At 39.3% G+C, this 13,648-nt stretch overlaps 1 protein-coding gene across 4 annotated transcripts in view; it reads left to right on the forward strand.

Annotated features, from left to right (window-relative positions):
- MAP2K4 (mitogen-activated protein kinase kinase 4) overlaps nt 1-13,648 on the forward strand; it is a 110,327-nt gene that overhangs the window by 49,133 nt on the left and 47,546 nt on the right. For all 4 annotated transcript variants that reach the window (XM_081115820.1, XM_081115822.1, XM_081115821.1 and 1 more), the window contains one exon: nt 10,350-10,524. In XM_081115820.1, coding sequence (XP_080971946.1) covers nt 10,350-10,524 — 175 coding nt within the window. The remainder of the gene's footprint in view (nt 1-10,349; nt 10,525-13,648) is intronic.

Genomic DNA, 13,648 nt, shown 5'->3' on the forward strand with positions numbered 1-13,648 from the left:
GAATTAAGCAAAAATGGCTAGAGGTAGATTCAAATTAGGATATAAGCAGTACCAAATAAGTGTCATATACTTTAAAAAAAGTTATTGGGACCATAGATCAGGAATTTGCCATGGACTGGGTCTTTCTTGATTTCAGTGTACGTGGGTGCAGAGCAGGAACACGAAGCCCAGTCCAGGATTTTAGGCAGTGTTTCCCGAAGGACAAGATGGGATGAAGTCTGTTTCCTTTCTAATCAAATTCTGTTGTTTGTAACTGTATGTCCTGAACACCAAATTGAGAAGCCAGGAAGCCATGGGAATGAAAGTTTTCCCCAACAAAGTATTGTGTGCATTAAGTGCCACGCCTGTCGACATGTACGCTTAAGCTGAAATAGTTTCACAGAAATATTCAGATTCAACTAGAATTAGACTTTAATGTTCTATATTTTATTGGCAGGTATCTAGAATATACATAAGGAAATAGAATGAGATAAAGTTTAAAGCATAGATTGGAATTAAATTAAGCTGGTTGATTATAGTTCATACAAGCAAAAATGTAAGTACTGTAAAGGGTTCAAAAATACTCTAGGCTTCAAGTATGTATATTATACTATATTAAGTACATGTGTTCCTAAATGTGTTTGTTAGTTAAATGTATTTCTATAAAATCTGTTTTCTTATTGACCTGTTTGGATAAATGTCCCCCAGAAATAATAAAAGTAAGCTTGAGATTGTAACTATTTCATACTTATTTGTTTAAAAGACAGTTCACACAATAGTGGCATTAAAAATTAGGTATAGATTATGAATGAAATGTAGTTAAGACTCCTGGTTCTTACCTCAAGAAGAAAAGTTGTGACTTTGTGAAAGCAATTTCAGATTTGTAGTACAAAATCATGTACGAGTAGAAGCGTCCTTAATTTTATTAAGAACAAAGATGATAATATAAACAAAATTAAGACAAGTTAATGCTAAGCTCTGCAGGATCTTTAATAAAATAACAGCCAGAATAAAGAAAAGAATTGCCTAGGGTTTCTCTTACAGCATTCCTGCAGACACGTCCAAGGAAAGGTGGCTTTTCTGAGCCACTAGTGTCAAAGACAGAGCACCTTCATCCCCTTTCATGCCCTCCTCCCTCACCGGTGGCCACACAGAAATAAATGTGGGAGGGATGGGAAGAGGGAAGAGAAACGGAGGTAGACACGTTCTACCTGGGGAGCATGGTCTCTCTGAGTAGTGCTGTAGGTGGACATAGAGGAGGACTGTGGTAACAATATAGACTGAGCATGGTGTTTTTATATTTGCTCCTGTCAGTTGAGAGCACAGTATTGGAGAACAAGGAGATTGAGGGTCGGAGAACTTGCCCTTGGAGCAGTGCGTGCTCTAAGTGGTAAGACTCCGAGCCCTGGACGTCGTAAACTATAGGCATGCTTTGAACTGTAGACGTGATTGGCAAATCCCTTTCATATAAGTAGAGTGGGCCCAAGGGCAGGTCTCTCTCACAACAGCTTTATTGAGGTATAATTGGCTGTTATAAATGGCACATATCTAAAGTATACAATTTGATAAGGTTTGACATGTTCATACCCACAAAACCATCACTCCTGGCATGGTGGTGAACCTGTCCATCCCTGCCAGAAGCTTTCAGCTGCCCCATCTGTTGCACTTTTACGTCTGGGTGTTTGAGTTGGTTCTGATTTACACATTTCATGTCTGTCTAACATGCTGGCTTCACCTGCAGTTTCCTGACACACGGAGCACAGTAATTCACACTGTTATGTCGTCCTCGCCTCCTAATTCTGGCATCGCAGTTGTTTCTGGGTTGCTCTAAATTGTTTTATTTTTCTGTTTACTATGGATTGTATTATCTTGCTTCTTTACATAGTTGGTGATTTTAGATATTGACTGCTGTATGTTTTTCAATTCTTATAAATATTTTTGAGCTTTGTTCTTGGTTAAGTTACTTGGAAATAGTTTGGTCCTTTTAGGTCTTTTTTTTTTTTATAAATATGTTTTTATTGATTTCAGAGAGAGGAAGGGAGAGGGAGAGAGAAACAGAAATGCCAATGATGAGAGTCATTGATCGGCTGCCTCCTGCATGCCCCCTGCTGGGGATCGAGCCCACAACCTGGGCATGTGCCCCAACTGGGAATACTGTGACCTCCAGGTTCATAGGTTGATGGTCAACCACTGAGCAACACCGGCCAGACGGTCCTTTCAGGTCTTGCTTTTTAGCTGTGGTAGGTGACACCAGATCCTTTTGAGTACTTTAGTAGTTTCCCTGTGGATGATGGAGTTTTCCACTTTAGTGGCCAGAAGCAGGAATTGTATGAGTGTGGCTTTTGTTCCCTCTATCCTTTTTGGTGGTTCATTTCTCAGGCTTATGTAGGTTCTTGATAGGTGTGTGCTGACTCATGAGGGACCTTTGCATAATGGCAGGGTTCTCTTTCTGTGCAGCTCTCTTACCCTGTATTCTGCCTTTCGAACTCCAGTTGCATTCTTAAATATAATGGGAAGGTAAACAACACCCTGGAGAAATATTTGTAGTGCAGGAGAAACATTTGAGAGATATGTTAATAGATAAAGAACTTTTTAGCTTGGGCATGAAGAGCTCAGGGTGTTAGGCAGTAAAAGAAGAAACATTTGTTCACCAAATATCTAAAAGTAATAAATCAAAATGCAACTTAAAACAGTGATCCAACACTAGTCACCTGTCAGGTTGACGTGACGGATGAGGGCATTGTGGGCACACTAGCTGCTGGAGCTGCTAAAGCAGTGCCGACTCACTGTGCAGCATTACAGTAACCGTGTGGACCACGTAATGACCAATAGGTCAAGTATATTAAGTGAAGTCTAAAAGCAATGGGTGTGAGATGTCATTTGTAATCTATACACATAGTACAGAAAAATACAAAGGATTCAGGAAATTGTTAATAGTGGCTTTCTCTGGATTTTGATTGATTTTTTTCTCTCTTTTTTTCTCAATCCCCCACCTCAAACCCCCCCCCCCCCCGAGGATTACCATTGATTATTTTATTTCAATTATCTTCTACCTTTGTAGCTTTAAGAGGGATTTAGGATTGGGTAATCTGATTGGAAAAAGGGGTTCAAGTACTTTTCCTGTTGCTGAATTCAGGGGTAGGGGTGGCAGTAGAGATTGGGACTCAAGATATACCAGGTAACCTTGGCTGTGCCACTATATTTCTTTAAAAGCCAAGTCCATCCACCCATATGCAAAGCCGCAGACAGCTTTATTGGACACACTAGAAAGAAAGAGAGCTTTTCTCAGTGCCTAGTCTGATTAATAGTCTGGAACATTAGTACTTCGGTGTTTTTGGAATCTGTAGGATTTCAGAAATTTATGGATTAGTCTGGGTCATTGAAAGGACAGCAATTAAAGTACTCTAGCAGTGACTCAGTATTAAATAGTAAGCGGACAGATTGGTCAGTTCTATCCAGAAGCTCAGTTACCAAAGAAAGTGTTCAGAAAGGATTTCAGTGCAAACATGGAACAAACGATGATAGTTTTCAGATTTTCATGTAACAAGATAACTCTGATTTCAAAACATAATTTCTATACATTGAATTGTGTTTTATTTTATTTTTATTTTTTTAAAAAATATAAAAATCTTTATTGATTTTCAGAGAGAGGAAAGGAGAGGGAGAGAGAGATAGAAACATCAATGATGAGAGAGTCATTGATCGAGCCCACAACCAGGGCATGTGCCCTGACCAGGAATCAAACCCCGATCGCCTGGATCCTCGGTCAACGCTCAACCGCTGAGCCACGCCCGGCTGGGCTGAATTGTGTTTTAATGAGGCCTGTATTGCATGGATTCAGGCTGTATATTAAGTGTTCTACCTATAATCTTGCTTGTGTAAAAGTTGCCTCTATGAACACATTTCACTTTTGGGGGATGCCCATAGCACCTCCCCCCAGTTCTTCCCTCCCTCCCTCCCCCGCCTCCCTCCCTCCCTCCCTCCTTCCTTCCCCCTTTTTTCCCTCGACTGTGGAACTGCTGGTCTCTAGGAACCAATAATTATTAGGTATGGGAATTAGATGAGCTTTAAGAAATCAGGGACATATGAGTTCAGGGTTTTAGTTAAGGAAATGCTTTTGGCCTGTTGTCTGGAACTGGTCTTTGGATTTGAAGACACTGAGCATCATTGGCCTTCAGCCACTAAATGCTCATAGTGATTGCCAGTCACCAGGATGATGGAACTGCTCCTGCCCTCCCCACTTAGATGCTCAGGGTCTGGGATAGTACCTCTTTCTGTGAGCATCACTGGGAAATAAAGTATTGTTAGGGGCCGTATTAACTAAAAATAAATTTTTGCATAAAACAACAGCAATTGTAGTAGGAAGTTACTCAGGCATGAGCAGAACAGAAAACAAGGACCTGGTTCCCAAGGTGACCTTTCCTCCCCTCGCATGTTGATAGTCATGCGGTAGACCTCCCTAGAGGAGGAACAAGGGGACCGGAGAACCTCTTATGGCCCCATACAAGCCCTTGCACGACCACTCCTTTAAGCATTAAACCCTTAAATCAGTGAGGCTCTGGCTGCATCAAATAATCTTAGGAACAAAGCCTTGGGTCTGTTGACAGAGTTTTGGTCAAACTAGAGAGAATATCTAGGCCTCAGTTGTGGTTCTGCTTCAGGCCCGGAAAAGCAGCAAGGCCAGGTGGGGCGATCAGGACCAGCTGTGATGCCTAATGACCTCCTGCCCTGCTGACAAGGAAGGTTTCGTTCTGAGGTTTCTGCTCTTGGCCATCTTGCTGCGTGCTTACAGGACCTCTTTGTGCGGGTGAGGCTGGAGGAGAGACTGTGCTGTTTGAGTAGCTCTCAGGTCTCTTTGTATAAGGACATGGATCCTATTGGATCAGGGCTCTACACTTATGACCTTATTTAATCTTAATTTCCTCCTCAGGGCCCTATCTTCAATACAGTCATATTGGGGGGTGCACAGTTCAGTTCATAGCAGTTGGGAAGTGTAGCAGTTGGAGGTATTGCTGCCCAGAATAAAAGAAGATCCCATTAAGAAGGAGAGCATGGATGTCAGTTGGCAACCAGTAGGAGTTCCTACAGGGGCTCTTGGCTGAGTTTCCCAGGCTGATAATCAGGGGCTTGGAGCTGGAACCTTATGGAGTGTTCACTGAAGGCAGGCGAGGATAATTTGTATAAAAGTATGCATAGGAAATTATGAAAGGAAACATGAGGATATTTAGGAATTATTTCTGATAAAATACAGTTCCTATTCTTAAGAAAGTGATATCCCAAAGAGAAGTTGGGGAACCTATTTTCTTTTTAAGAGCTCAACTGTAGGTAAATATCTGTCAGTAGGTGAGGGCAGCTCGCCATTGGGGCTGCGTTCTGCTTCCCCTGTCTTCTCAGCAAGCGTGTTTCTCCTCTTCACATCTCCTAGGTCTCCTGTGTAGTGTAGGACAGAAATTCCACTTAGCACACTGCATGTGATTCCCTGTTGCCCTTGAGACTCTTGGTGAACTTTTTCCAAAAGTGGAATAAACCAGCACTTTAAAGCTATAGGTATAACTCAGTTTTGCCAGAAACATTTGTCTTATGTTCTTCGATGTACTTCTCCAAGGGGATTAAAGGGAGCTGGTTATAGGGTCTCTTGCATAGCTCTGAAACTCTTGGAGCCTAGAAGATCTTAGGTCACATGGAAAGTGTTTTATTCTCTTTGAACCCTAGGAATTGCATTTAGTTCTATTTCTATCTAATACTTGTTAAAACTTTCAAAATTTATGGGTCTTAGTTATATGGAAATCTAGTAAATAATGGAAAAGCCTCCTTTCAATTTGTGTTTGGGACCAGTTAAGAGAGATGCAGGAGCCAAAGAGATGGAGATTATAAGGTTCATCCTATTCTTTATAAAATTGGAAATGTAGCTCTACATTTGAGGCCAGGATAGTTTGCTAGCTCCCCCTGCCCTCGAACAATTGGACTACCACCCCACAAGTGGCAGTCTCTCAGAGAGACAGCCATAGAGCACATAGCTTTCTATTGGCAGGCCAGCTTTGAAAGGGGAGAGTTGAATGGAGTGTGTCAGTTTCTTCTTCCATGTTCACTGATCAGAGGGCTCAGGTGAGAGAGCAGATTCCTCTGCATGGAGAGATGAGGTATGGGGGAGTTAGTGTTCCCTTAAACAGCTGGGAGAGGTAACCCCTGACATCTTTGGTATTTTCCAGTCATTCATATAGTATCTCTTTATAAAGCTAAGCAATGTAGTCTTTTGAAATGGAGCATATTAGTAACCCATGGGGCATAAGCCTAGTCTGTTTATATTAATCAGTGAATGTGGTGGTAAGGTATAGCACATCCATGAATTGGCTTTTCAAATTGGATTCAAATTAGCCAGTAAGTTTTTTATTTATTTATTTATTTATTTATTTATTTATTTATTTATTTATTTATTTATTTATAGATTTTAATCCTTAGTATTGGTGTTTGTAGATTTCAAGTTCATATTGCCACTAAAATTCTACTTACCTTTGTATAGGAGAAAAATATTTTAATGCTAACATCAGTCTGTATCTAAACATTGTCCCTGATGTTAATATGTATCCAAAAATGCATACTGTTCGAAATACTGTATTCAAGAGATACACCCGTTTAATTCAGATTTGTGATTTTAGGCATTAAAAATGTTAGTGTGTAGCTGATTTTTTAACTGGAATGTGTATCATTTGATAGTCTTAATTACAAGTCCTGTTACAACAAAAACGACTGGAACTTGTTTTCATATTAAAGACCTTTAAATGCAAAGGAGAATGTTACTCATTTTTCTTTGGACTTTTTTTCTGCTGGACTGGTTTACGGAGAGGGTTTGATACGGGGCCGGGATTGTATTTGTCTTGGACTTTAGTTAATTTAAAACTTGGAACCTCAATCCCTTGTTTGTTTGCTGAGTGGACCAAAAAAGAGAATGGTGGGATGTCTTGGTTAAGAACTGCCCGTGTAGATACTTCACGTATACTTTAGGAGGAATATGAATAAATGAAAGTTCACAGGCAGAACTAACTTACTGATAGGGCAGCGGTACTGGGGATAACTTCTGGGTATGGAGTCATTGAATCTTCAGGTAAGAAATTAATAATGAAGTGATGAGGAATTTCTGATTACTGTCTAGTAGAAGTAACACTTAAATCTTGTTTGATAAATTTGCCTTAGATGAAACACTGCAGCTAAGGTTTGGCCACGTGGCCCAGTTGCCTCAGTGATGGACTGCTGGAGTTGAACGGTAAAGGTTCAGGCCAGGCTGCCAGGTCTAGTCACTAGGGCGCTACGTCTATTCTATTTACAGTTCTTTGGAAGTCAACATGGTTGGCCTCACACTTAAAACTAGCTGCAAAATTGATTCAGTGTCACTGAAAAGATGGCCAGCCCAGTATTGAAGACTATGAACATGCCCTGGTGACATTCCAGAGCATATTTTTCTGTGGTTTTCATGACTCTTTTCCTGTCTAAATGAGAAAATGGAACTCTGGGTAGTAGTCACATTCTTCTGTTTATCTTTAACTTTTAGCAACTTTTTGAGATATAATCCATATACCATACAATTCACCCATTTAAATTGTACAATTCAGTTGCTTTTAGTACATTCAGAGTTGCTCATCTGTTACCTTACTCAAGTTTTGAACATTTTCATTAGCTTAAGAAGGTAACCTGCATGCCTTAGCTGTCAATCTGTTCACTTTCTAAAAGAAAAAAAAGGACTTTCTCTAGAAACCACACAGCAGGCTATATACAGTAAGCTAAACTATTAGCAGAGATATTCTATAACTCTAAAACTCGATATTTAAAGTAGTGGGTAAGATAGCTATTGTTACTCTGTGGTTTTTATTGAATAATGAAATATTCACTTTGTTTCTTAGGAATGCTAGTAATAAATGTTATGTAACACAATGCGGCCATGTGAGTGATATCCTTTGTCACATTTTATTGGTTAGAAGTAAGTTACAGGTCCCATCTGTGCTCAGAAAGGAGTTTACACAGAGATGTGAGCACCAGGAAAGGAGCTCATAGGGACAACCTTAGAGCCTCTGCCACAGCCTCCAATTAGAATACTTTAAAATTGCTGCTTCCAGTTTACACATAATTTTAATTACCTTTCCTCAGCTCCCTCAGCCGTAGATGGGTACTGAATATTTCACCAGTGATTAAACTGCACCATAGAAGTGGTGTTTACTTGCCATTGATCTAGAACAGTAATTATTATGCTTGGAACTTCTTTATGTTAGAGTATTTCCTGGCTTACTTTGTCTACTTCATGAAAAAAATTACTGAGAACATTAGTCCCTGGGCTTGATGTACTGGCCTAGATCTGATTTCAGATCTTAAAAACTTCATTCAGGCTTCACCTTCGTCCCTGACTAGTCACATATGCCACCGATTTCCAGGCTTCTGTGACTCTGGCTTCTAGAGTATGAATAAAGTTGGTGAAAGTATTTTGTAAACTGAAAACTTGTATGAATGAAAGCTGGTATTATGGCATATTAATATTATGATTTGAGAATCTGGCATTTGGAATGCTAGTTCACTAAGTTGTTATTTAGACAAAGTGTAACTAATCTTTGAACTGTAATCTCGAATCTTGGCTGTTGTTATTATTATTTTTTCACCTGAAAGAGGTTTTATTTATTTTTATTGCAGTATAACTGACAATATTATATTCATTTCAGGTGTATGACTTAATGATTGAATATTTGTGTATATTGTGAAATGATCGTCACAATAAGTCTAGTTAAAATCCATCACCACATATAGTTACAATTTGTGGGTGATGGGAACTTTAAAGATGTACACTCTTAGAAACTTTCAGAAATATAACATTATTATTGACTATAGTCACCGTGCTGTACATTACATCCCCAGGACTTACTTATTTGTAACTGGAAATTTGTACTTTTTGACCAAATCTTAGTTATTGTTAATACTAGTGTACATTATTATTAATGGAGCACTTTTAAAATTCTAAATATTTTGAGAACCTTAAAAATAGCTACAAAACCCCCAAAATATGAGAAACATTCATAAATTCTAGAAGAAGAAAAATAAATAACCAAGCCTGTAAACTTTTGCTTGTATCTCCAGATCAGATTTTAAAAGAGATTCTGATTATTTACTATGAAATTGAAAAAATGTAGATGATATTCAGTGGAATGTTTTTCTTTCTGTATGTTTCACTCTAGTTTATTCCTACACATTGGTGTGTGTGAAAGAGTGAGAGAGAGAAAGAGAGAGGGATAGACAGAGGGAGATGTGATTGGTTTTATATTTTTCATTGGATTTGCTTTTTTACAAAGCATAGTTAGAAGTGAATATGTTGATCTCCAGGTTGGAATTTTGGAGGTGATGTTTTTATTTAATGAAAATCTGTAACAAGTGAGCACTTTTTTCCATGAATCATCTGTTTTCACTCCATTGCTTTATCTATTGAACAAGGGCTAAAAGTTTCAAATTTGAATAGCAAATGACAGTTTTCCTCGTAGAACCGTTGGACTATTCATTTAGCTATTTCCCCCACCTCAGCATGGCTTTCATGTGAACCGGGCAGTACACTGAGGTGCTGGTTCCCAATCTCTGCCACAATCACCTGGGTATCTTTAAAAATACTGTTTTCTGCCTCATTTCCCTAGATATTCTGACTTAACTGCTATGGGATTTTAAAAATCACCCCAGATGATTCGAATGTGCAGCAGAGTTTGTGAACAGCTGTACTAAGGGAGTGAGGACCTGGAATAAATAATGGTGTGTAAGGCAGGATAAGAACTTTTTGGAAATGAGGTTTATAGCTCCTGGGATTCTGCATTTGATATTACAGTTTGCAAAGTTTGAAAAAGATCTTATATTTGGAAATGAAACTGGTTTGCAGAATGAGTTTCTTCGATAAATGAAAATTGGTTTTATGAATCCCATTAAAGCTATGTGTATAGATTACCTATATTTTGGTCTTTCTTAATTCAGTGTGTAAAATACCAAGGTGATACAAGAAAAAAACAAAAACACCTCCTGAAATCTGGAGGTCAGACTGTTTTAGTAAATTATGAGAAAACAAATTTCTCACATATTAATCGCTACTAGCTAAAATAAAAAAAGTCAATCCCCGCTGGGCGTGGCTCAGCGGTTGAGCATCCACCTAGGATCCAGGCGATCGGGGTTCGATTCCCTGTTCAGGGCACATGCCCGGGTTGTGGGCTCGATCAGTGACTTGACTCTCTCATCATTGATGTTTCTCTCTCTCTCTCTCCCTCTCCTTTCCTCTCTCTGAAATCAATAAAAGATATATTTTAAAAAAAAAGGTCAAAACCTATTTAAAATGTGGAAATTGCTTCCCAATATTTTAACAGAGAGAGACTGAGAACACACAGCATCGAATCGTCGGGAAAACTGAAGATCTCCCCTGAACAACACTGGGATTTCACTGCAGAGGACTTGAAGGACCTGGGAGAAATCGGGCGAGGAGCATATGGCTCTGTCAACAAAATGGTCCACAAACCGAGTGGACAGATAATGGCAGTGAAAGTAGGTGAAGTCCATAGTTATTTTTGGTACTTTAATCCATTAGGTGCAATTTCTTGGTGTAGTAATACTACTATTCTGTTCTTTCTTTTGTGGTAAATGTGGGTGTTTATAAAATTGATTTTTGGAATTCTTTGAGGGTGTTTTGTATAGAGGTTGTCTTATTGGTGGCACGTTTTCTATCTATGGAACCATGAGTGTATGAAGTATGCATGTTCACTGCACTTTTGGCATGATGCATTAACATGTTTTAAACTTCAGGCCCTTCCACTGCCAAGGTGAGTTCAGGCTGGGCGGCTGCACCCCTGGGAGCAGGGCAGTGCTGCGCAGAGCCAGGCGGGGAGCTGGAAGAAGAGGCAGCGCACTGGGTTGGGCAAGGTGCGGGGCTAGGGCTAACAGCAGTCTTACTGAAGGTTTCCTGGAAACCACACACATGCTGTTGCCACTAACCTCAACCTTACTCGGCCCTGACCGGCTCGGCTCCTGTTTGTTTATTTCATCTCCACTCAGTACTGCCCTGTTCCCTGGTTTGAAAGTTGTATTGAAATGCATACCTTGTGATAATGCTGTCACATTCTGTCCTGTTGTGAGTGTCATGCCACTTAATATGTTCATTTAAAAAAAAATCAAGAATGGCCAGAAATGGAGATTGACCCATTGACTGTACCTGGCAGGCTTATGTTGGTACTTGTAATGAACTGTTGTTTCCATCCTACTCTGAGGAGCCCATGTAATTGTAATTTGTTCATTTGTTTGTTCAGATGTTAATGAATATTTGCTCTGTGTAAGATATTTTAGGAAAGTTGACAATTGGGGTGGGTGGGCAATTTAAAGAGAAAAAGAAAAAAATTAAGATATGGATATACTGTCACTGACCTCGAAATTCTTAGAGTGATAAATACTGTGCCAGTTTGCAAGACTTGAGAATGGGTTTGCAGGCAGTCTGAGCTAGCCACCTTCCTCTTAATCCTGTTTGGGCTTCATGAGAGGAGGAGCCTCAGTTTCTTATTTGGTTTTGGGAGTGGATTTATATTATATTGATATAAAAGGCTACCTGTGTTGAAGTTTATTGTGAGCAAAATGTTACTATTTTAGCCTCCTTCATTGTCCGAGCGTTTCTCTTTGCTGGGTCATATAAAAGTAATGAGAAATCAGTGGTGGGAGAAATTTATGTTTTTCTCTGTGGGTTCTTGATCTTGTTTTTGGTCATATGGGAGCTATAGACTTTTCTCTCAGGAAGATGCATACATGTATTCATGTATTTTGGACACAACTGTAGACCACTAAAGATGAAGACACTAAGACTTTGCTCTGGATTATCTGTTGAAATAAAATGTTGTTTTTCTTAGAACTGTGAATCGTTTCTCTTTTGATTTTGTGCCACTGCAGTGTAAGTGGAAAGAAAGTTGTTGTATTTAGACTCCTCTGGATGAGTGTTGCACTGCCCTATGTTATGTGTTCATGACACCTGATTTTACTTAGCTGGGTCTTAAGGGAAATCTATCCTATATAACTAAGTTCTAACTTTCCCCCTCCAACACCAGGGAAAGCACTTTTAAACAAGTGTCCTGCTAGTTTCAGTTTGTGCTGTGTGTGCTTCACTGTGTTGATCTACATCTCGATCTGTTTTAGTAACTGGAATGGCTTAGCCACGGTTAATAGATTTTAAAGGTAAATAAAGAAGGTACTTCCTTTGGACTTTAAAAACGTTTTTCTTAATTTGATAACATTTGGAACTGTATAATGCTTACTCAAGTTTTGAAGGAATTTAAAAGTGAAAATAGGAAATTTTCCTCCATTTGTAATTTGACCTTATTTTGAGAGCCTCTGTTGGGATGCTGTTAAAAATCCCAACTCTTGCCCTGGATGGGTAGCTCAGTTGGTTGAGTGTCGTCCCTTGCACCAAAAGGTTGCCGGTTCGATTCCCAGTCAGGGCACATGCCCGGGCTGCAGGCTCGATCCCTGGTTGGGGGCATGCAGGAGGCTGCTGATTGATGTTCTTACATCGATGTTTCTCTTTCTTTTGCCCTCTCCTTTCCTCTCTCTCTCTTAAAAAAAAAAAATCCCAACACTTAAGAAATACTTCTAAGGCAGACTTGACCTACAGTCACATTTATACTCACTATTTGATACTGTCTACCTTTGTTTATCACCTTGAATTCTTGAGCAAGCGTGATAATTTAGCCTAAGGAGGGTGGTAATATATTAATCAATGTATTGATGGGACGTACTTGTTACCAGTTTGATGACTGATATATGCCATCTACTATAAAATATATTTCTTGTTGGTCTCTGAAAAAGCTTAGCCTTTCATCACACCTAAGACAGTTTGTTCCCTCATTCCTTGGACACACAAGCCAGATTGACAAGTACAATTACATAGAAGCAATGCACAATTAAGGAGTTAGATTTGACATTGTGCATGTAGAAGTGAGTTACTGAGCACCCACTGTCTCTAGCTCTGAAATTAGGACTGTAGAGATGTAAATGTACTATGAGACCATGGTTTACAGTCCTGTGAGGTTTCCATTGCTGTGGTAAAATGAGAAAGACACTTGAAGTAGCTCGTACTAGTGTTTTAATGGGCACCTTGGGACTTTAGAAGGATTACTTTATTAGATATTAATCTCATTCTGGAAATCATCCTTAAGATTTGCTTACAGTATTTGTACAAAGATGAACTGTTGTGTTAGCCTGACAGTTAAATTATTATTTCTCATTTTTATTTTGAGGGAACCCTTCCCCAAGTTTATTTTGCCAAATATAAGAAATGTTTGAAAAGATGATTTTAGTTACCAGAAATAATTACCTCCAAGACTTAATCTAAAAATCAGTTCATATGTAGCAAATCAGACTGAGTAAGATAACATTGTAAGAGTAATACTTGAAATACTTTTTTGACTTTTGGCCTGAGGACAGTCCACACACCCAAGGAAACAGCCTTCTTCTACGAGTGGTGGTGATACAACTAGTTTGTCTAACTCTGCCTGAGTGACTGAGTCACAGCTGCCAAGGGCAAAGCTGTGTCACTGCGTTCTAGAGTTCAGGAAGACAACCTTCAACTCTGGCTGGGTACTTCAGGCTTTGATCAGCAGCCTGAAGCCCATTTTGCATGATAGTGAGATAA

This window comes from Miniopterus schreibersii, assembly GCF_964146895.1.
Source record: "Miniopterus schreibersii genome assembly, chromosome: 16".
In the NCBI taxonomy this organism is placed as follows: domain Eukaryota; kingdom Metazoa; phylum Chordata; class Mammalia; order Chiroptera; family Miniopteridae; genus Miniopterus; species Miniopterus schreibersii.